Raw genomic sequence first — 22,748 nt, forward strand, 5'->3', positions numbered from 1 at the left:
ATCTATCGTGCGCCGAGTGCCTGCCTTGAGCACTCGTCTTGGCGCCTAAACCGCTGGAGCAGATTCATCACGGATGCAGAGCGGGTTTGTCGTACCGCTGAAGGTGTCGACTCGAGGCGTGGTGCCTCTGACACCGGAATCAGGATTCATTACGATTCTAGGAGCCAGCGTGCTGCGCAGACAGACCTACTGCCTGCGACAGCGCGAATCGATAGACTAGGATATAACTGGAACATAGGCTACACCCAGACGCAGCATGCTCGCTCCTGGTCATAGGATGAGCTGCGTTTCGGACGAGTTGTTCAGGTCTCGCTACAGCGGTCGCCAATCTCGAGAGCATAAAGCAGAAGCTTACCAGAGTCGGCCGGCTCGTTGGGCCTTCCTCCAAGAAGATAAACTTTCGAAAATAGAGAAAACGTCTCCCCGTTTTACGGTTTAGCATATAGGGGAAAGCAATTGTCATCAAGTCGGTAGTTAACAGGTAGTTTCTGCTTTTTTTGTATCGCACGGTCGATGAGCGGAACTGCGTATTTAGAAGGCATGAGATACGACGCGCCTCTCGCTGCTGGAAGGAAACGCGATCTTGATACTTCGCTTGTTGCTCTGACGGACAAGCTGTATGTGCGCTGATGTCGTAGCAAAGTCTAGCTTTTCAGTTCCATTGTGTTTCGACCCCCAAGTCTGTGTACTCAAGTGCTTTTTCGCGGTTTACCGCAGAATCGTTCGAACAGCGTTCTTTTTCAAAAACATAAAAAAGGAAAGTTCTGGAAATCAAAGTGGAGGATCCTGGGGACGCAGTATCGCCGGCTGCCAGAAAAACCAAAAAACAGTGCCGAGCAAAGACGAACAAGATAAGACCATGAAGCAAAAAGGGGTGGGGTGGTCCGACGTCAGGATCTGCGCGAACGACGACACAACGACGAGATGTTCGTGAAAGCGTGTCTTCTTGGCCATATCAAGGATCCGTACAAGCAAAAGTTGCAAGAGTCCACAAGAAACCGTGTCGAGTCGCAATCGATGAGTGTTATATAGGCGTCGTCAGGAGAAATGCATTTAGTGAAGGACATAAATCGCGATGTGACGGATATCAAAACAGTCTAGGCTCCGGAGGATTTTTCAGCGAAAGCTTTATTCGTCACCTGATGGTTTGCACAGGGAAACGTCGAGGAGAAATGAGCATGTGCACGCTCTCCACGAAAATTACGCCCAATGCCGCTTGAAGGGTGCTCGATACAAGGCTGACTCGCGTATTTACGAACACGGGACGATGAAGCACCTCACGAACCTGGAGAATCGCGTGATCGTGAAACTCGAACGCTCCATGATACGCTCCATCTTTGCGCTGTACCCGGGCCTGTCTCGCAAAGGGATACGGGCCATCGTCGGTGGCATCACGATCGATAGTAGGCATGAGTGGGAGATCGAATTTGTCGAAAAGAAGACATCACGCAGAAGAAAGAATGAAGGTTCTGTAATCCGTGCGGCTATTCAAGAGCATCATGCGGTCTTGGGGCTAGTCGACCCAGCAGAAAAGGTATCAGGATCGAAAGAAGATGAAGAAAGATGGGATCACCTCATGCTGCGCTATTTCGTGTTTTTCGGACCGAGAACTCGAACGCAAGGCCGAAAATGAGCAGGGTGTGGATGCAAATGAAGCGTCGGATACGCGGAAGGCTGAGCTTCTGGAGAAGCGCTTCAACGTCGTTCTGTTATGCGAGATCAAGTCACATTTTGTGACAGTCGACTCCAGAGCCCTTGACGGCATCATGCAGGAGATCAGTTCGGGGTTAGGTGTCAGCACGAACGAGGTTACGGGCGAAAACCGGGAAACTCACTGAAGGAGTATCATCGATTCCAAACTTCTCAAAACGAGCAAGAAAAAGGAATTTACGGGGATGTTCGAAAGCGATGGGGTATCCATATGTCGACACTATCGGCGCTTGAAGGCAGACCGTCCAGTTCGGCCCTCGGCTTCGTCCTCGGCGAACCATGAAGAAAACAAGGAGGCGGATCCTGCGACGCAGGAGGTGGAGGAGAACGACTTTATGGTTGGCGCGGCGAAGCATAAAGATGGGATGGAGGCGGGTCCTTCGCCGCAGGACATAGAGGATACCGACTTGTCGCTGGCGCAGACCCCGGAAACACAAAGATCATAACCATCGCTGTGTCCACGCGTGCGGAAGATGGTAACGAGGGTAACTTATGTCGGAGAGACATGCGTCTGTGGAGGTTCTCGAGAGCAAGAGACTAAAGAGAATCCGGTATAATGAATGCGAGGAAGAACATCGAGATGTGGAATGCAGGAATGAAAGAGCACCTGGAAGCTATGAGCCAGGTGACGAGCCGCGGAGCGGACTTGAAATCTTTTCTGAAATCCATGGAGGTTCGCGTTGCTCATTGGGAGGCGCTGTGAAAAGAATATACAAAACCCCGGTGGGCTCGTCTGCGTATGAATCTATACAGTGGAAGCAGCGGGCATTCGCGAATTTTTTCAATGAGTTGAGCGCCTTGAAAGAGGATGAAAGTCAGAGGCTCGTAGTAGCATACGGAGCAGGACGATGGAAGACTCAAAAAGGGACTACGCCAGCTCCAACGACGAGAATGTATAACGGGTGTGCAAGGAGTTTCGCTACGATACCTGTAGATGGATTCCGAACGTCGTCTACACACCATGAACTGGGCTGTACACTTCAGAGGGCAGAGGTGGAAAAGTGCCAGCGGAGCCCTGAGGCTATAAAAAAGTACGGACCGCTGACGGAAGAGCAAATGGAAAGGAGGGCGAAACTTCGAGGGCTACTCGCATGGGTTAGTACAACCAACGGGGCCAAGAAACGCATGGAGTCCGTGAATCGAGCCTCTAATGCCGCCATCAATATCAGACGATGTTCGGTGCTGGATACAGGACCCGCGGGGCTGACGCGATCCAGTTTTGCGGGGCAATCTCTCCGGCTCGAAGTGAACAGGGAGAAACTGATGCCAATAGCAGTGGGCTGGTCGAAAACGACAGGTATGCGTCTGCGCCTAGTTATTCATGTGCCTTACACATTCGTGGTGTATTTTCGTTCCATTGACCATGTACGATGTAAGTTCGCAGCACGGTGCCTTGTTCGTGGTGTCGCATTCCTGCATGGATCCGAATGACCCCGGATGCACGATTGCAGCCTACAACCCGCGGTAGAGGCACCTCTATCCCCGTAGCTGCTTCGACGCTGCAGTGAGTGGAATTCAGTTTACTCGTCTGGGCTAGAGAGCTTGATCCAGTGGTCCTGCGAAAGCCGAGCTCACTGCACATGCTCGCTGAGATGGGGTATGCGTCGGTGCTGTCGCGATCGCTGTCTGGTAGCAGGCGTCCTCCATGGGGCGTTCACGGGTGTCTGAACGACGGGTCGGCACAAATGGGTAATGGAGGGAAATAGGTCACAGATGAACTTTATGGACAGCGACCACGTATGCAGCACTTTGCTTATGGCGTAACATCGATGAATTCAACGCGAACGCTTCCCATGGACTGCGAGCACGCACGCGGTGCTGTTGCGCCTTGCTTCCGCGCTGCACGCTCAGCCGGAGAGCGCTCCGTTGCTCGCCAGGCGTCAGCTTGTCTCTGTGTGTGTGTGTGTGTTGCAGCGATGCCAGCGGGTCTAGCGCCAAACAGGCACGTATGGGACGTTCCTGCCGCATGTCCATCCAGCGAGGCGTGGTCTTCGATCCGTTAGCGCCTGACCGGATACGAGAACGGGCGAGCGTGCATGCGTCTTGCTGGAATACCTGTCGCCGCTGCAAATACACCATTCCTGTGGAAAGCGTGCTCAGCCGATATCGCTACGATCAGGCCCCTAGCATGCAACTTGTGGTGGTACGCATGCTCTGGTGTGCGCGGCTCAAGCGTTGTCTTCTGGTCCCGTTCCCGATGCAAAAAACACCAGATAAAAGGATCGTTGATGCTGCCGCCATCTTGCACATACTGGCATGCCAGATGAACATGTCCCGTATCCGGATAACTGCTCCGAGGTCCGCGCAGCACCTTTGAAGCACATACGAAGTTTTGATATGTGCAGCGTCTGCGATGGCGTTTTCTCTGGCCGGCTTCAGGACTCAGTTCAACTCGCGTGACCTTAGAAACACGCAGCATGTAGACGGCATTCACAAAGCTGCTCAGCGTGGCGGGACGTACATCGCGGCTTGTAGCGCAGCTACCCTTGGATGCGAGAGAGATCGCTCAAGTCTTCCGTTGCGGTTTTCTTCGCGATAGCGGATTCGGGCCCCGCGACTTGTTTCGTTTGAAAGCTTTCGTAATATTCGTTTTGGCGTCCATCCAGGGCAGCTTTGTTGTCCTCTTTGGACGTGAAACACGCGCCACGTTGGCCGAGTCCGGGAGCGCACGCGAAGCGTCGGGATTCGTGCCCAACTCGCCAGTACGCACCTGCAGCTCTGAAGCCGCTGCGGGTTCGTTCACCTTTGCAAGTGACAACCTATAACCAGACGCTGCCGGACTGCTGCTTTGTTGGAGCGCCCGCTGAGCCTCATGCGCAGCCGCTACCTCGGCCGGTGTCGCCGCGTACACTCGTTGATGTTGCTCGCGCGCCTCCTGAAGACAAGCCGTTGAGGGCGGCTCTATCTGGACGTGCAAGCCACCACTGAAAACAGCCAATTGGAGCAACATCGTACCAGCCGTCGCCTTCAAGCGCGATCGCAGAGTGCTATCCAGTGCCGCTACCGCAAAACGGCCTCGGGAGCGTGTCAGTCCCGCCTGCTGCGCAGTCTCGGGGCCACGCTCGACGCAGGCTTGAATGCAGTCCGCTTCAAAGTGTTCCTGACCAGGATCAAGCTCCTTGTGTTTCGGGTGTCCACATGGGAGGAGCTCCAGCTGACGAGCTAGCCAACTGACCCGTCGCCAGTGATCGCCCACGCGTTTTTGCTCAGCAGACGAACGCTGGACCTCTGCGCCTCCACCTGTGGAGTGCGGAACCTTACCCGTCTGATTTTCTCTATCAGCAATCTTAATTTTCCTTGAAATCGCTCGCATCGTGCACGTAGTTACCAAGGTACGTACCTGGTTCTTCCCGAACACCCTTATAAACAGCGACGGAAGCGCTTTGCTCGAGCGGCGCTGCACCAGCTCCCCCAGGAACGCGCTGTCGAGGATCACCCGAAAAGGCGGGCGGTACCCAAACCGCGTCGCATAAAACTTGACATGCTTTTCCTGTCTCTTCTGTCGTTGTAAACGCATTGCATCCTCAACGAGTCGCCGAAGTTAAACTGCTGTGCTGCACACCAAGCCGCCAGCCGGATACGTTGCCACCGAGTTGCAGCGCCCGAGATGCGCCCGCTGTGGCGCTCGCACCTTGACCCTCAACCCAGTGGCGGTGCTTCTGGGAGACGGTTCCTATCAGTGAGTTTGTGCACCGGATAGCGACGTAGCAGAGCGTGCGATCATGTCGGAGCAGACGCCTCTGCTCAGCCAACGTAGCCCAGAAGGCGTTCCGGAGGGTGCAGGTACACGCGCGGCCCCTGGTCGAGCCGCCAGTGCCCAGATCACAGGCGGCCTCGACTACGACTTCGAGGAGGACGACCTTGAGGCAGGTTCCGACGACGAAAATCCCGAGCACGCCCAGCACATGTGGCCGAAGACCGGGCCGAACTCGACTGGATCGAGCTTCGTGGAACGCGCTGCCCAGACTGTAACGGACTTTGTACTGGGCGAGCGAAGTCGCACACCTATCGCAGGAACGAGTTCGACGCCACCGGAGCACAGCACGCAGCTTACTCGCGACACCGATGAAGACGATCGAAGAGACGACGGTGACGCTGGAGCAAAGAAAAAGAAAAAGAAGAGTAAACGAAAAGAGCGCGACGTCGACGATATTGAAGCGTGTCCTTATGATACGATAGAGTCTGCACGCAAGCCAGTCAAAGGGGACGACCTCAAGACGCATATGGCCAACGAGCGCACTTTTTTCAAGTGGCTCTTTACTGGCTTTCATATCGGAGCGATGGGAACGTTTATTCTGAGCTTTTATTCTGACGATAGCGGTCGACCTGGAACCGGAAAGATCCTGCTCTGTCTAGCGATATGGATGGTTGCACTCGTCTATGTGATGTACGGATTGATCAACTTTTATCGACGTCGCCGTGCACTGCGCCAAGGTCTAGGCAAAGAGGAATGGGATAGTGGTGCTGGCCCTGCGTACGTAGTGGCTGGACTCGTTCTCGTCATTGGGAGTGTGTTAGTGTATTCGTTAGTGACCGGACAGGCACCGCGGCGATGGCAGCAAGCGCAAACCTGAATCGATGCCGTCAAACCGAGCTGCTGGCTCTGCAGGGCACCGCACGGAAGACCAACGACTCTGAGAAAGATGCTGGAGTGCTCCAATGCCGTCGCTTGCGGCTGGTTTCGAAACGAGCTTTCCACGCGGATCGAGGCGAGGTCTGCAGCGGGGCGGGATGCTCTTTTGCGGAAAGGATGTTACCGCAAGGGTTTTGAGGGCGTCGCTCCAGCCAGGATGCCGGCGGCAAGGGATGGGCGACGAAGGCCACTCGACCATTTTGGGTCGGTTATGAAGTTATGGATGTTGGGGTGCGCCTCGGAGGTATCCCTTTCCCGAGTGGACCTGGACGATTCTCACGTGAACGAGGCACGTTTTCCCTTGAGGGCTACTCCTGCGGCTGGAACGGAACTTGGATTCTGGATGAACCGTGGACTTTTTCAAGCGATATGAAACGCATCGTCCCGGCTTGCAGATGATCGAGCTGCATACTTCTCGCTTGCCACCGTGCGACTCTACCTGAGGCCGATTCGAGCGAAAACAGCAGCACGCATACTCGACGCAGTGCGCTCTGCTTCGGTAGCTAGTCACTGGCTTCTTTTTATCTAACACGACCGGCTCATGCATAGGACTGAAAGTGACTGGAGCTGGAACGAAAACCGTACGATGGAGTGGATCTCCTGAGCACGTGCCTCCGAGTCCGTTGTGCATTGCTTTGCGTGCTGGCAAACGCCACCAACAGTTGTCTTGCTGATCAGGCGCAAGAACCGTTGCGGTTGTCCGATTCATCAGCCGCCGGAGAGGTCAAAACTTTGTGGACAATCGCGAGCACTGGCGTCGGGACACACTGGAACACGGCTTGCGCACAGCAGCTAGCTCGACACCGGCAAACAGAACGCGTGTTTGCGACTGCCTCCTTCGATGCGGACAAGTGTCGTGGTGGTGCGTGGAAGCACCCACTGAGGCAAGCATTCGGTTGAATCCGCTGTTGTGAAACGCGAGTTTCTCTTCTGGTACTCTTTAAAATCGTGGGTACACCTCGATGATGCCCGAGGCCATTCTGGTCCAGCAGACGCCGTCCAGTTCAGGTAATCGCTTTTTCTTGCGGATAACGACCGAGCGCGACACCCCGCACACCTGCGATACAAGTGCTTAGCGCAGGCGTTTAGAGAGTGTAGCTCACTTGTGCTGAACACTGTGGCAAATTCCTTTCAAAGACAAACAGCGATCGCTTTGCGCAGGCCACCTGGTACCCGTGGCCTATTCCGCGGAAACGGGGAGCCAGCGTCACCACCCGGCGCTTCCGCGCCTCAAGTAGTTTCCTACCGATGGCATTGTAGATTGTGAGTGTGATCGCTGCGAGCGGTGCGAGGTACATGACTCGCGGAACGGAGCCTTTCATGAGCGTTGCCGGACCCTCCTCTGCAATGATGCGGCGGAAAGTTGGCAGAATGCCGCGATACGTGCCGTCAGCGCCTTGGGTCATCAGACGGGTCTTCACGACATCTACGGGTGTGAGCATTAAGGCCGCAGTTGCACCTCCTATTGCGGCTAGGACGAGGTTTTCTTGTCGGTTCGGAGCGCGTTTCTGAATCCGTTCGAAAAGGCGCGACTCTTGGAGGAAAAATAGAAAGGAAAGCGCGTTCCAAGGAACATCACGAGAAACCGTTGCCCAGTAACCACGATATAGGCCACCGAATCCTTCTTTCTGGAGAATGGTGGGCAGCGCGACCCCGATGTGAGGATATAGATCCGCCTGGATGCGCTGTTTGAGCACTTCTTGCGGCACTCGAATAAAGGATGCTGCGAAAGCGCCGGCAGCTCCGGAGACCAAATCCACCACAACCTGTCGCCAGGCATGATTGCGACCAGAAGACGTAACTTTTGTTGACGCTTGTTTGGTATGCGAAGCTGGCGGCAGTAGCAGCTCGGTGAGGCGTTGTTTGCACCACTCGTACGCAACGAACTGCACGCCGCCCGCTGGCACCGCGAGAACAACCTGCGGTATCACGCCTTTGATAAACACCCGCGGTGACCAGTCTCGACGAACACCCCGGGCCTGAAGTCGGGTACGCACCACATCTATTGGGTGCAGCAGGGTCTGCGCAACACCACGAGCCGAGGACCCTGCCAGCAACTTCTCCGTAAACGTTAGCTGCGAAAGCGCATCAACGCCAGTGGTCGTAGCAGCTCCGGCGCTGACTGCAATGACAGTTCCAGTTGTCTTCGTAAAGGCGTTTTTATTCTCTTTTGAACTCATGGACGTTGTGCGGTCGAGAGTGAGTTCTGGTGTTGCGTGCCGGAGCGAGGCACTGAATTGAACCTATATCGTTTCGTCCGGTTAGACGCTGAAGAGTACCCTACAGAGCCTCAGTTCAAGTGAATATCCGGTAATACCTAGTTAAAGAAGGCTCAATCGGTTCCAGTAGACACCTGTTCGAGAAGAGGGATACAATCCGAGCCAAAACTTACGTTCGTACACGTGTACCACAAGAGACTGTAAAACCGCCTTCGAGCCGATGCTCGTAGCGAGCGCCGCAGGCCACGGCAACCGTTCTGCGGATCGCAGCTGCTCGCGGCGATCACCGGCAGCTCCGGATGGAGAATTTCTGATGAAAAGAAACGAAAAGTCGATTATGTAGAATACAGAGGCTCCAAACCAGGGATTCCTCCCTCGTACAATCGTTTTGTTGGTTGAATAGAGCTCGGCAGCTCCGGATGGAGAATTTCTGATGAAAAGAAACGAAAAGTCGATTACGTAGAATACAGAGGCTCCAAACCAGGGATTCCTCGTCATGCAAATCGTTTTGTCGGTAGAATAGAGCTCGGCAGCTCCGAATGGAGAATTCCTGATGAAAAGAAACGAAAAGTCGATTACGTAGAATACAGAGGCTCCAAACCAGGGATTCCTCCTTCGTACAATCGTTTTGTTGGTTGAAAAGAGCTCGGCAGCTCCGGATGGAGAATTCCTGATGAAAAGAAACGAAAAGTCGATTATGTAGAATACAGAGGCTCCAGACCAGGGATTCCTCCTTCGTACAACCGTTTTGTTGGTTGAAAAGAGCTCGGCAGCTCCGGATGGAGAATTCCTGATGAAAAGAAACGAAAAGTCGATTACGTAGAATACAGAGGCTCCAAACCAGGGATTCCTCCTTCGTACAATCGTTTTGTTGGTTGAAAAGAGCTCGGCAGCTCCGGATGGAGAATTCCTGATGAAAAGAAACGAAAAGTCGATTATGTAGAATACAGAGGCTCCAGACCAGGGATTCCTCCTTCGTACAATCGTTTTGTTGGTTGAAAAGAGCTCGGCAGCTCCGGATGGAGAATTCCTGATGAAAAGAAACGAAAAGTCGATTACGTAGAATACAGAGGCTCCAAACCAGGGATTCCTCCTTCGTACAACCGTTTTGTTGGTTGAAAAGAGCTCGGCAGCTCCGGATGGAGAATTCCTGATGAAAAGAAACGAAAAGTCGATTACGTAGAATACAGAGGCTCCAGACCAGGGATTCCTCCTTCGTACAATCGTTTTGTTGGTTGAAAAGAGCTCGGCAGCTCCGGATGGAGAATTCCTGATGAAAAGAAACGAAAAGTCGATTACGTAGAATACAGAGGCTCCAGACCAGGGATTCCTCCTTCGTACAACCGTTTTGTTGGTTGAATAGAGCTCGGCTGGTAGTGGCCGAGGCTTGCGGGCGCCCTCACAATGCCAGCTTGGATTGACAATTCGCTGAGCTTGCCGCCGGTATCTTCAGTGCGCCCACCACTCGTGCATAAAGACGCGCCGGTACGCGGCTCTTTCACAGAGCGTTTGCTTGAGCCGACAACCGACAAGGTTCCGCATAGCCGCTCCGTCTCTGTGAGACAAACGCCGCAGCGGCGTCGCATAGAATGTTGCAGCGGGCGTTCAGGAAAGGCTCTGCACCCGGAAGATCCGCGATATGGTATTGACCTGACCATTAGTCTGGAGGCAAGTCTGATCTGTGCTTCGTGTAGCGTACATGGATGGAAGGCGGATTGCTGATCCATTTATCGGTTACTAAAAGGCATCGAATATCCAGCCGGATTCTGGTGAGATGCATCGTCCTGGAACCTCCGCAGTGTTGAAGGTTTCGATGCGGCGAGCTCCACTGCTCGAATGGAAATCGATTACGGGATCTCTTTGTCTAGACATGTCTCATACACGTTGACGTACATATGCAGTCTATATGCTCTAAAGTTCTCCCATTTTGTTGCGTGCTTTCGCGATCGACACGTCGGTACTCGTTGGCGCCATTTAAGGCACTAGTCGCACCGGAAGCGCGCATGTCGGCACGAGGGATCCCTGCGGTGGCACGGCACGAAAACGCCATCACTAGCACTCTGCAGCGTCCCACGTGAAGGCATCTGCATCGAGACGAAAAAAGCGAAAGTTTATTCAAAGGCGAGCGACTGAATCATGACTAGAGCAGCTGGATGACAACTCTGTGGTGACAGATCTTCTGGAAGCGACCGTGTCACCGAGAGCCCATTCAAGGCATCCAAAGACAGGTGCAGGTGATATGCTGTCCAATGACTTGGCCGGCTTCGCGAGGACTCGTGCTCAAGGTTGCATTGCCCGCGCCGCGTTGCCGAGAAACGCTCACAGTCCACAGGATACCGAGCGTAAAGCAGGACTTGAAACGGCGATTGTTCGCGACAGAAGATCACAGCCTTGGGTATCAAAAAGACCAATATCGCCGAACGGTATTGCAGAGGATGTTCACGTGCGTCTGTTCGCCAGACGATGCCGTGGATGTTTGTGCGCAGCGACCCGCGCAAAATGACAGAAGCGTCAGGGAGCATCCACATTGGTGTCAGATTGAAATGGAATACCGACCTGCTCGCTCAGTTCGTGGCTTGCGCATCTCTTCTGAAATATTTGCCGATGTACAGCCTCGATACTACAAGTGCAGATATATGGGCTTGCCGAATCATGCGTAGATTTCGGTTTCGTGGTCGTCTAGTCGCAGGAGCTCCCATGCTGCTCTGTCGCTGGAATTCGTGACGTCTCCGATACCAAGATCATCATTCGCGACGCCCTCGAGCAGTGCCGCTTAAAGGAACCGATAGCATCATCCACTTCATACCTGCAAGCCTCCACTCGTCTCCTTTTCGTATATGTAGCACGCTAAAAATCGAGCATTCTTCAAGTTTTCGATGGATCCGTTCCAAGACACCACTCGTGGACGCAGCGAATCGCGCTTCATGCGGGACGTGCGGCTCACGCGGACTCTATGCTGCACACTTGGTCTTCATGCTGCGTCGTTTGTGCTTTTATGCACCAGCTCAACAAGGCTCTAAATAGAGACCTGCATTCTCTGCGGGATGATCTTCAATGTAGAGAATGTCAAGGTTTACTTTCCCTACGACTACGTCTATCCTGAGCAGTACGCGTATATGCGCGAGTTGAAGCGTGCGCTCGACTCGAATGGGCACTGCATTCTTGAAATGCCGACCGGCACGGGAAAGACGGTGACCCTTTTATCGTTCATCACCTCGTACCAGCTTGCCCACAGAGAGGTTAGGAAGCTGATCTACTGCACGCGCACTGTTGGAGAACTGGAGAAAGTCCTATCTGAGCTGGAGGTCGTAATCAGGTACCGCGACGCGCAACTTGAAAAGGCAGGGAAACGCGACCAGGCTGCCGCGGTCTTGGCGGTAGGCCTCACAACTCGACGGAACCTGTGTTTGCAGTCGGCAGTCTCCAAGGCCGAGAGTCGCGAAGAGGCCGACTCGCTCTGCCGATCACTCACCGCGAGTTGGGTTCGGGAATCTCACTCGGCCGCAATCGCTCGTTTTGAGAAGAACCCCGACCTTGAAGACCTACCCACCACGCTATGCCAGTTCTACGAGGGCTATCGACGGGAAGGCAACGATGCGATCCTACCTTCGGGGATCTACACGCTCGAGAAGGTACTCCAGATCGGTCGAGAGCGGGGCTGGTGCCCCTACTACACGGTTCGACATACCATGAATTTCGCCAATGTGATTGTGTACAATTATCAGTACCTGCTGGATCCGAAGATTGCAGGCCTCATTTCGCGAGAACTCTCCCGTGAGTGTATCGTTGTTTTCGACGAGGCACACAATATCGATAATGTCTGCATCGATGCGCTGAGCGTGAGTCTTCGACTGGACGACCTGCGACGTGCTCAAGCAAACGTTGTAAGCTTGCGCAATCGGATCCAAGAAATTCGAACACATGACGAAAGGCGTCTCCTTGAGGAATACCGTCGCATCCTACAAGGCATTCGACGGCCCGCGGACGTGGACGCCTTCACAATCGAAGCCTCGCCCGTCATTCCAGAAGATGTTTTGCAGGAGACCATCCCGGGCAATATCCGACGAGGTGAACACTTTCTCTTGTTTCTGCTTCGATTGATCGATTTCTTCCGACAACGAATGCGATCGACGCAAGTGACCCAGGATACACCTCGGAATTTCCTCCATGCTCTGATGCCGTCAGTTCAGATCCCTGACTCGAAACCGTTGCGGTTTTGTTCGGATCGGCTTGCGTCACTGCTGCAAACGCTGGAAATCAGCAATGTTCGCGATTTTGTGTCGCTCCAAAAGCTTGCACACTTTGCAACGCTGCTTGGAACCTATTCGCAGGGCTTTTCCGTGATCATGGAACCGTACGATGAGCGCGCCCCGAACGTGCCGGATCCTGTCTTGCAATTGAGTTGTCTGGATGCCTCTATCGGGATGCGACCAATTTTCACCCGTTTCCAGTCGGTGATTCTGACCTCGGGAACGATCTCACCCCTGGATCTCTATGCGCGTATCCTGGGCTTCCGACCTGCGGTCGCACACTCGCTGAACATATCGCTGCACCGGGCGTCCATTTGTCCGATGGTGATCGCCCGCGGCTCCGACCAGATCGCGATCAGCAGCAAATACGATAGCCGCAGAGATCCGAGCGTCATTCGCAACTATGGTGCGCTACTGGTCGAGCTGGCCAGCGTCGTACCAGATGGCGTCGTTGGATTTTTCACGAGTTACATTTATCTGGAAAGCGTCGTGCAGATGTGGCACCAGATGGGAATTATTCAAAAGTTGCTAGAGCACAAGCTCGTCTTCATCGAGACGCCGGACATTTTTGAGAGTTCGGTTGCGCTGGAGAACTACCGACGAGCTTGTGATAGCGGCCGAGGAGCGATCTTTCTCTGCGTTGCTCGGGGAAAAGTTGCTGAAGGAATCGATTTTGACCGACACTATGGGCGCTGCGTCGTCATAATCGGCGTGCCGTTCCAGTACACAGAAAGTCGTGTCCTGCGCGCTCGGCTGGAGTTTCTTCGCGAGCACCTGCAGATACGCGAGGGTGACTTTTTAACGTTTGACGCGATGCGACAGGCTGCGCAATGCATGGGACGGGTTATCCGTTCTAAAGTGGATTACGGACTCATGATTCTGGCAGATCGTCGCTATAATCGGGCGCAGAATCGGAGCAAACTGCCGCTATGGATTCAGAGCCATCTCGATGAGGGCAAAGTGGACCTCAGCACCGACATGGCGTTGGGTATCATTCAAGAGTTTCTGATCCGAATGGCGCAGCCGCTGGATCGGAAGGAAATGATCGGGACAACGCTGCTTCGTGAGATCGATCTGCAGGCGCCTGGGGACACCAGTTTTTCGGAGACCGCATCGCCAATAGCGCTCATGGGATCCGCTTGATACGAGGCTGTGTACACGCGACGACTGCGGCGACCTCGCTGCGAAAAGGGCGTCACTGGGGTGCTCGTGTATATCGCTCCTGCCAGTCAACCGAGTGCAATCGTTTGGAGCGATTTGCTCGTAAGCCTAAGCGGCAGAGTCGCCAGCACTTACCGGGCATGCGGTATGAGATGGGTCAGCACCCTGGCTACGGCAGTTGATCCTAGCACATGTTCACTGCTTCCACCACCTGGGAACTAGCTTCAGACACGGTGTAGAGCGGTGGCTCCGGCACCGAAGTCTACAGTGGTCACAGTGTCTGCAGGCGTCGTGGGTTAAACTCGGAGCCGTGCGTTCCGCAGAACGCCTGCAACATCATGCACTTTTTGCATGTACTTGTGTGTTTCTCGCAGTTACTCCATAAAAGGAATCTATCCTTTAGATTGGAGAGAGGTCGCTGAAAGACTGTAGGATGTCGCTGCCCGCATGCGAACAAGCGGCCTGGCATTTAAATGTGCGTCATTCTACGGTCAGCAGGTGGATGAAGTACGCTTCATGTAGTCATGAGCGAGAATGTCGTGCACCCAAAATGGATCCTATGAAACTCTACGTAAAAGAATGTGTCCTGCATGTGCGTGGCAGGCAGCAGCAAGGCGCGCATGCGCTCAAGTTCGGGCTGCCCACGGAGGAGGTAATGTAAAGGTACTTGAGGAATCGAAGATGCGTACGTAGGGCAGGCGAGGCTCAGTCCCAACGTTTTCCCAGAGCGTCTGAATCCCATAAAACGGATATCCAGTATCTCAACAACATCTGTGTCACTTTGGCGGGTGAAGAAGAAAGCTAGCAAGATGGAGAAGGAGAAGGAATTTTCAGAAAAGTGAACAACGAGGGACAGGAAGGAAGATTTGTTTGAGCGGGAAGAACAGCCTGGAACCGGTGTCAAGAACCCTCTACTGAATCAAAGATATTGGGAGCATCCTCCGAAACGTGAGGTGCATGGCATCATTGCGAGCCGTTGAGCTGCTCACTCGAGGAAGGCTCGTCCGGCTTCCCGCGCCTCGGCACACCTCGTCAACCAACTGTTCGCATGCGTTGCGGACGTAGGGCTGCCAGCTTTACACATTTCTCCGGAATTTTCTCATCAAGTTTTCGTGCGTCAAGTGACGCTCGGGACAGAAGATGCAAAACGACCTGATTCTCCAGAGGTCGGTATCATCGAGTTCCGAGCATGATGAACGCCACGAGGCACACCAACAAGTGGGATGATGGCGTCAGGACTCATCTCGATGCACTGAAAACCGAATCGAGGAGAGCCGTACGCTCTGTACGCTTCATTCAGAGCGTAAATGAGCGACCAAATGCCGCATGCGTACGATGCTTGGCAGGAGTTCATGAGATCGTGCTGGGTGGCGATCGGTTGCGGTTGCTCGATGGCAAGGAACATGCATTCGTTGTCTTATTCAATAAGCTGGAAAAGGAAGTCCCCGAAAATTTGCGTCGTTCAGTGACAGACTATAGCTCTGGACGTGCGGTGACGCTCAGGGGCTGCACTCTTGCTCCTTTGACCAGAGTGTACCAAGAGTGGAGGAATCGATTCCGCAAGATTTCCATCGATGCGTTCAGGACGCCATACACGCACCACGAGCACTTGTGCATGCTGGAAGAGGAAGAGAAGAAGCGAACAGTGAAACAGAGCTGGATGCACGAGATTGCGAAGGGCACGCTGATCGAGCATCAGATGGCGATGCAGTTGAAGATGAGAGGCTTGCTATGGTGTGATTCGACCAGAGACCATGCGCACAAGCGCCTTCTCCCGCGATACTTGAACGCCTCGATCAGTATTCGGAAATGTCTCGTACTTTTGGAGCTTTCGGCGGATTGGTTTCGAGCGATTTTTTCGAGAAAACTGTTTCGTACTTAATGTTCGTATTCTGCTGAAACACTGGCATCTTCCACTGCAAAAACATCAGTATCTAGAAAAAAGGTGCCGGATTCTTGCTTGCAGCAAGGTAATCGCATACCACGAGTCAACGGTCCCGCAAAGCTGGAGCGCCATATTTATCTATACATCGGGAACGATCTCCCTGAGCAACGATTACATCATGATGGTATCCCATGATTCGATACCACTGGGTATACTCAGAGGAGACACGGGACCAGCGCTGGACGTTTCTGAACAAATTCCACGAGCGGATAACGTCGCCTGAGGCATTCCTTGCTGAGCACCGCTGTATGGCCCAGATTGGTGGCCACGAAAAGCATCACCATGCCAGGCAGGGCGGCGCATAGCCCCACGCACCCCGAAACGACCAGATAGCCGATCAGAATGCCATAGATCAGTATTTCAGCGAGATAATGGGGGCACGTACTCCAGCGAAATAACCCCCGCGTCACAATCGCGTACTTCGGAGAACACGACACAGCGTCGTGTACAGCGTAGTGAGAGCGTGGGCGCTTGTGCGCCTTGCGAACTCGAGCAAGCTCGTAGTGTGCCCAGAATTGCGCAAAGTTGGCGGCACTGAAACAGATGAGAAGCAACGTGAGCGGTATTGTGCTTTGCTTCCGCATGTGCAGCGCCGGCAGCAGATCTAGATCACTCAGGCACTGGCCATGATGATGACAGCAGCTCCGACCCCACACCCAGAGTATCGGCAGAGATACGTAAAAAGATAGCCCGGCGGCAGTAAGGACGAGCGGAAGTTTTTGTTCGGTGAAGCTATGGATAAAATAGCTCTCACCGAGACGTCGCAGGGTGTGCACTTGGAACAGGGTCGCTACCCAACCATACGCAGTTGCGCAGCTACAGCTGACCTGTTCTCTTCGCGCACTATATCGACAGAGGTTCGCAAGTCGTGTGTGGTAGAGCAAAGCGCCGTTCCAGATGAAGGCTACCAAGTAAAATGCGCGGAAAGTCTGCGCACGAGAAAGCGTGCCCCAACGCCTTTGCGTTTTCCGTTGGTCCAGGGTATCGTCTTCGCTGTGCCGTAGGCCGCCATACCGGGTCCACGCGTCAAGTCGCGTACTCCAGATTTTGCCAACTGTCAGCGACAGCGCACACGCCCAATACACAAGAAGACTGACACCTACAGCGCTGCAGATCATACGCAATCCGCGTCACTGGTTACTTCGACGTTCCAGCGTCTCAGTGTCCGTCTACTTGCCTACCTACCTGCCTAGCTCCCAGTGAGCTCTCCTTCCAATACCTCATCATCGCCCGGAGAAGCGACTTGCAGTCATTGCGGCGGCCGCGTCGGCACCCCAGATCGCGCAGTGTAGCGTAGGCCATCGGTTGCGCTCGAGCTATTGCCGCGGACTTGACACGGGCTCACGTTCGTTTATGGATGGAGGGAGAGTACCGACTAACGCGCAGCTATGCAGTCGTTGACATAACAGCGCAAGTGGATGACTCCGCTATTTTAGAACCTTTCGCGTGCGTGATGGCGCGTGCACGGATCGGGCCTCGGACCCGCGTCGGTGCTCACTCCGTTGTTGGCGTTGGCGTTTCCGTCGGCGCTGACTGCTGCATCTACCACCACGTAACGTTGCTGAACTGCGATATCGGTGACCGGTGTGTGATTCATAGCGGGGTAGCTATCGGTCAGGACGGATTTGGTTTCGAAGTTGACCAACAGACCGGCAAAGTCCGGAAAAAGCCCCAAGAACTCAGTGTGCGCATCGGTAACGAAGTTGAGATCGGGGCCAATACGTGCATTGATCGGGGCAGCTGGCGTGACACGTTGATTGAGGATGCCGTTAAAATCGATAACCTTGTTCAGATTGGTCACAACGTTCAAGTTGGCGCAAATACATTTATTTGCGGGCAAGCCGGTGTTGCGGGGAGCACCAAAATCGGTCGGTACTGCCGCTTCGGAGGACGCAGCGGAGCCGTTGATCACCTCGAAATCGGTGACCATGTCGATGTGGCCGCGAATAGCGTGCTCACGCGCAATGCACCGGGTCATGCTGTGTACGCTGGCTTCCCGGCAATGCCAATGCGAGAGTGGCGTCATCAACAGGTGACCCTGCGGAGACTGAGTCGTGCGGGCAAACGACAAGTCGATGTCTCTGCCGATGATCCAGAGTTCCCTAAATAGTCCTCTGTTTGTAAGTGAATGCGAAATTCCTAGCCTGAAAATGTTCTCATCGAATTGTCTATGTCTGTACGTTCGTACAGTGGTGCTGGCTCGATCCATCCTCATTCCTTCCGGGCAGAGGCGATTCTCCGCAGCCTAGCGGCAAGCGCACGGCAAGCGCCGCTGGAGAACCGCCACGACGTCTCGAGCGAATGACATCGCCTGAGTATTGAGCCATCCAAGCGACACGAGACTGGAGAACGGATGCACGGGGTGCTTGTGGACACTCTGGCACCTGGCCGCCGCTTTCCAGTCGATAAGGTAACGACCAATGCCAGACGTCGTCCGCAAAAACGACAACGTCGCCCGGGCTGAGCATAAGTAGTGACGCCTGCGATGCCGCCACTGGCGCCTCTGCACTTGTCATCAGCGCCTTGCAGAGCGCTTCAGTCACGAAAGCGCTCGGCCGACTCGCCGAGCCGCCCAAACGCTCCAGGAACGCCAGAAACGCAGCTTCGTGCGTGCGTGGCACCATGCACAGCGCACCGTTTAAGCGAGACACCGTCCCAGAGACTGGCGCCCAGACCGCAACAGTGCCTACCACTGACGCAAACTTGTCCTCAACATCGTAATCTCGGTCTCGATGAATATCGAACGCTGAGTAAATAGTTTGTGTGGGCGGCTTGCAAATAAACTGCTCATTGTAGAGAAACACCTCCGTTAGCGCCGTGTAGCCGAAGCAACAGGCGAGCGCCTCAGCGGCCAGAGCCGCCAGTCGCCTCGACACGCTGAGCACCTCGGTGGAGTCTGCATTCGGATTCAAACGGAAGTTCGTGATATAATCAGCGGCGCTGATGGTGCTCGCTGGCAAGGCTTCATAGCACGCGATAACACCGCCGTGCCCGGCAACGCCAGTGTGCGTCACACTATCCGCTTCATACTGAAGCGTAAACAGCGCCTCCTCTCCAAGCGCTTGCACTGTGCTCGGTTCCAGAAACCCTCTCAGGACGACAAACCCCTGATCTTTTAATAATTCGCGTTCAAACGCCGCCGCAAGTCCTGGGAGAAACGACGAAGAGGCGCTTCGCATATGCTGCTCAGCAGCGCTGGCGTGCGAGTAAAGCGGAACAGCCGCGGGATGCAACTTAACGCAGCCGCTGTCTACGGGGCTACGCACGTTGCGGAGAGCGCGAGTGGACAAAAGCCCTCATAGCAGCAGGCACACTAAACGAATCCGATTCAACGACAGGGTTGGGTGTCGTGCTGATCAACGTTTAACGGCGTGAGGGAGCATGCAACTTTGAAAGCGGGCGAGGCTGCTTGTATTCAGAGCTGACACGCTGCGTTTTGCCACTACAACCAAGCGAAGCGACCAGGACGCCTGTTGTTTGCAGAAAGTACACCCGTCGGTTCCGTCGAGCGCTGGTGTCGCGCCAAGAGCGGTTCGTCGTGCACCAGAGACGCAGCTCGCAGCGAGAGTGCCTCGGGGCGGACTCTGCAGTGCACGGTGCCTCGGCACCGCTGCCGACGTGCAACACTGGAAGCACACGCACCAGGCGTTGGCGCTCGGGTTTCTGCCATGACAGCTGATAACGCTTGCACGGGCCGCGAGCCCAGCGACTCAAGACAGGAACGCGATTCGCAAGCGCGGGCGAGTCGGCCTCGTATGCAAGGTCGCTTCACGGACCGAGAACTGGAACAACTCGAAGACGGCTTACGAGCGGTCTGCACAGAGCTGGGGCTCCCAGCAACCCCGCAACAGTTCAGTGAGCTGGCGACGCGACCCCGTGCAGTTCGCAGAGCATGTGCGCACCAGCTTCCCGGTTCAGAGGTTCTGCTTCGCAACTGGGGTGGCATCTGGAAGCGCGTCGCGACTTTTGTGCCTGGTCGCAGCTGGCGTCAGGTCTACGATACGGCACGCCGCCGCTACGCTGGAAATAACTACCTCGGTGATTGGACCGAAGAACAACTGGCTCTGTTGGAGCGTGCTGTTGAACAGCACGGTCCCTGTTGGTCCAAAGTCGCAGAGGAGGTGGGCCGCTTCGCTTCCTCATGCCGGGACAAGTGGCGGCAGTCGTTTGAGAGCAGAGGCCGCCTGCGAGGCCGATGGTCCCCTGACGAGCGCCGTCGACTCCTTGAAGCGATGCGCAAATACGGTGAAGCGCCCGCTGCCGCGTCGGAGTTTGGGAATGTAACGACCCGTCCGGATCAACTCGATGGCACAACAGATCCACGAACGATGGACGTTCTCGAAGGAAACGGCAAACCAGCGGTTTCCCGGAAACGAGGCCGCAGCAGTGCATACACCGAGTCCGAAGGATTCTGGACGCGAATCGCTATCTATGTAGGTACTCGTTCGGAGTTCCAGTGCCGTTGCGAATGGCAGCGCCATATGGATCCACGTCGCATTAGCCGTCGGGGAAGCGCACACCGTGCCGCTTCTTTGAATCTGCAGTTTCTCGGCGTTCTGGAAAAGTTCGTTACTCCAGATGGAACGCGACGGGTGCCGCGTGATGTCTCGGAGATTAAGTGGGGTGAAGTGCACCCCGACCTGAACGCTTATCGCTGCTACCTCTGGTGGCGACAGCTGCTTCAGCGATTCTATCCAGAGTCACCGTTGCTCTCCAATGATATGCAAGCCCGCAGAAATGCCTCGCTACTGGAGACCATCCGTGAAGTGCGCTTGCGTATCCTACAGCATTACCCAGAATCAGCAGAAGCTGGAGAAGTTCGCGCCGTGGACACCTTGGAGCGAGCCTAGCCAGTGCGTGGCGCTCTGGCACGCGCGATAAACGCACCTAGTCATTGAGCAAACGCCCCGGAGCATTTAAATCGCCTTTTATCTTGTCTACAACTTTCAACCGAGATGGACGTACTTTCCCGACACTCGTGCATGCTGGATCCCTCAGCGACTTTGGGGCAACGCTCACGCCGACTGCCACGTTTGCAACCTGGCACCGCGTGCGTGCTCAAGGCACATGCGCGCCGGTACCCGCAGCCTTTCCCGGGTAGCGAATCCGCTTCGCTGCCTCCACCGGCGGTGATTCTCGAATGCTACGCATGAAACCAGTCTGGGTTGCTGTGCACTATGCGTTCAAGTTACGCAACGTCTGCAGTGGGATACGAAAATAGTAGTACCTGCATGCATGCATGCAGCTGCTTGTTCACTGTGCCTTGTGCCGCGAATCAGCTGCCCATTTCTGTACGAGCTTGTCCATCTCAATGCCCACCATCGCATCGCCCAAGTCTTCGCTCACTTCCGCCAAAATCTTGGGATCATTGTAGTTGGCCACCGCCTTCACAATCGCACGTGCGCGTTTCTCTGGATCTGCACTTTTGAAGATGCCGCTGCCGACGAAGACGCCGTCCATGCCGAGTTGCATCATAAGCGCGGCATCCGCGGGCGTTGCGACGCCACCAGCTGCGAACTGGACCACGGGCAACCGGCCCATTTCTTTTGTACGTTTCACCAGGGCATAGCTTGCCCCAATCTCTTTGGCGTACGTGAAGAGCTCGTCATCATCCATGGTTTGCAACCGGCGAATTTCGCCCACGACCTGCCGCGCATGGCGAACCGCTTCGACTACGTTTCCGGTACCGGCCTCGCCCTTCGTGCGAATGAAAGCCGCACCCTCCTGAATTCGACGGAGAGCCTCGCCGAGATTGCGGCATCCGCAGACGAACGGCACACGGAACTTGTGCTTGTTGATGTGATGCAGGTCATCGGCGGGGGTTAGCACCTCGCTCTCGTCGATGTAATCCACTCCTAAAGCTTCGAGGATCTGGGCCTCCACGAAATGCCCAATGCGTGCCTTAGCCATGACCGGGATAGACACTGCTGCTTTGATTCGTTTGATCAGGCCGGGGTCGCTCATGCGCGCAACTTGTCCCTGTGCCCGAATGTCCGCCGGAATGCGTTCGAGCGCCATGACTGCACAAGCACCGGCGTTCTCTGCGATTCGTGCCTGCTCTGGGGTCACAACATCCATGATGACACCACCTTTGAGCATCTGCGCCAACCCGACCTTCACTGCGAAGGTGCTGGCGTGGACGTCACCGTTCAGGTGCGACCACTCGGAGCCGCCATTCACAGCCCGTTCGGTCTCTGCGAAAGAGGCACCGTCGACGTGAGAATTCATTGCGATAAGCTCGTTGAACAGAAGAGACTTGTTTCTTGAAACGAATTGCGTATGCGTCACGCACTTTGCGTGATCGTTGCAGCGTAAATTTTTAGCGTCAGACTTGTAACGTACGCTTCCGTTGGCAGCGTCAACCGGAACGTCGAATTCCAACGAGAACGACTCCGTTCGATAACCAGCGCACTTTCGTCTTGAATGAGGTTACCTGTCCTTCACGAAATGAAGACGAAGCTGTTCAGTACGCCAGTCGCGCTGGACGTCCTCGAACTGACTGCGTTTTGCTGCGGTCTGTGAACACCAGATGCACGCGTCACCCACAAACACACACGAAGAGTGATGTTCAGGTCAAGCGCCGCTGGTACAGTGATCGATGCGCGGACGCCGTCATGCCCCGCCGTGTCGCCGTTTTTCGGGTGATCCGCGGATGGCGTCGCTGGAGGGTATGTCCGTCTATATATGTCGCATTTGTTTTGTTTCATCGAACGTAGACACAGCGGAGACCAGCGATCCCCGATTGCGGGATGCGCTCCGGCATTCGGGAAAGCATCCATCATGCTTCACACTACGTTCAAGTTCCTCTACCGATACGTTCCCCTCGAGGG

The 22,748-nt window shown here is 54.8% G+C and overlaps 9 protein-coding genes across 9 annotated transcripts, besides 3 other annotated features; 4 read left to right on the top strand and 5 right to left on the bottom strand.

Annotated features, from left to right (window-relative positions):
- Positions 1-761: part of a sequence feature (possible transcribed region) that runs on past the window's edge.
- Positions 762-902: 141 nt separating this feature from the next.
- Positions 903-2,897: a sequence feature (repetitive element).
- A 1,319-nt stretch (positions 2,898-4,216) lies between these two features.
- CYME_CMP061C (hypothetical protein) lies at positions 4,217-5,227 on the bottom strand (the record flags this gene model as incomplete). Its single annotated transcript, XM_005537697.1, has 1 exon — positions 4,217-5,227. The coding sequence occupies one exon, from the start codon at positions 5,225-5,227 to the stop codon at positions 4,217-4,219; it is 1,011 nt and encodes a 336-aa protein (XP_005537754.1).
- Positions 5,228-5,432: 205 nt separating this feature from the next.
- Positions 5,433-6,284, top strand: CYME_CMP062C (similar to TGF beta receptor associated protein-1; the record flags this gene model as incomplete). The annotated part of the gene is made up of 1 exon (XM_005537698.1): positions 5,433-6,284. The coding sequence occupies one exon, from the start codon at positions 5,433-5,435 to the stop codon at positions 6,282-6,284; it is 852 nt and encodes a 283-aa protein (XP_005537755.1).
- Positions 6,285-6,863: 579 nt separating this feature from the next.
- Positions 6,864-8,426: a sequence feature (possible transcribed region).
- Positions 7,429-8,523, bottom strand: CYME_CMP064C (similar to solute carrier protein; the record flags this gene model as incomplete). Its single annotated transcript, XM_005537699.1, has 1 exon — positions 7,429-8,523. One exon carries the CDS (start codon positions 8,521-8,523, stop codon positions 7,429-7,431), a length of 1,095 nt encoding a protein of 364 aa, XP_005537756.1.
- Positions 8,524-11,606: 3,083 nt separating this feature from the next.
- On the top strand, positions 11,607-13,955 carry CYME_CMP065C (DNA excision repair protein ERCC2/XPD; the record flags this gene model as incomplete). The annotated part of the gene is made up of 1 exon (XM_005537700.1): positions 11,607-13,955. One exon carries the CDS (start codon positions 11,607-11,609, stop codon positions 13,953-13,955), a length of 2,349 nt encoding a protein of 782 aa, XP_005537757.1.
- A 2,118-nt stretch (positions 13,956-16,073) lies between these two features.
- On the bottom strand, positions 16,074-17,036 carry CYME_CMP066C (hypothetical protein; the record flags this gene model as incomplete). Its single annotated transcript, XM_005537701.1, has 1 exon — positions 16,074-17,036. One exon carries the CDS (start codon positions 17,034-17,036, stop codon positions 16,074-16,076), a length of 963 nt encoding a protein of 320 aa, XP_005537758.1.
- A 239-nt stretch (positions 17,037-17,275) lies between these two features.
- CYME_CMP067C (UDP-3-O-[3-hydroxymyristoyl] glucosamine N-acyltransferase) lies at positions 17,276-18,028 on the top strand (the record flags this gene model as incomplete). Its single annotated transcript, XM_005537702.1, has 1 exon — positions 17,276-18,028. The coding sequence occupies one exon, from the start codon at positions 17,276-17,278 to the stop codon at positions 18,026-18,028; it is 753 nt and encodes a 250-aa protein (XP_005537759.1).
- Positions 18,029-18,086: 58 nt separating this feature from the next.
- Positions 18,087-19,097, bottom strand: CYME_CMP068C (hypothetical protein; the record flags this gene model as incomplete). Its single annotated transcript, XM_005537703.1, has 1 exon — positions 18,087-19,097. One exon carries the CDS (start codon positions 19,095-19,097, stop codon positions 18,087-18,089), a length of 1,011 nt encoding a protein of 336 aa, XP_005537760.1.
- A 489-nt stretch (positions 19,098-19,586) lies between these two features.
- On the top strand, positions 19,587-20,768 carry CYME_CMP069C (MYB-related protein; the record flags this gene model as incomplete). Its single annotated transcript, XM_005537704.1, has 1 exon — positions 19,587-20,768. One exon carries the CDS (start codon positions 19,587-19,589, stop codon positions 20,766-20,768), a length of 1,182 nt encoding a protein of 393 aa, XP_005537761.1.
- Positions 20,769-21,171: 403 nt separating this feature from the next.
- On the bottom strand, positions 21,172-22,146 carry CYME_CMP070C (stress-inducible pyridoxine biosynthesis protein SOR; the record flags this gene model as incomplete). The annotated part of the gene is made up of 1 exon (XM_005537705.1): positions 21,172-22,146. The coding sequence occupies one exon, from the start codon at positions 22,144-22,146 to the stop codon at positions 21,172-21,174; it is 975 nt and encodes a 324-aa protein (XP_005537762.1).
- Between the last annotated feature and the right edge of the window lie 602 nt (positions 22,147-22,748).

This window comes from Cyanidioschyzon merolae, chromosome 16 (assembly GCF_000091205.1).
Source record: "Cyanidioschyzon merolae strain 10D DNA, chromosome 16, complete genome".
Lineage (NCBI taxonomy): Eukaryota > Rhodophyta > Bangiophyceae > Cyanidiales > Cyanidiaceae > Cyanidioschyzon > Cyanidioschyzon merolae.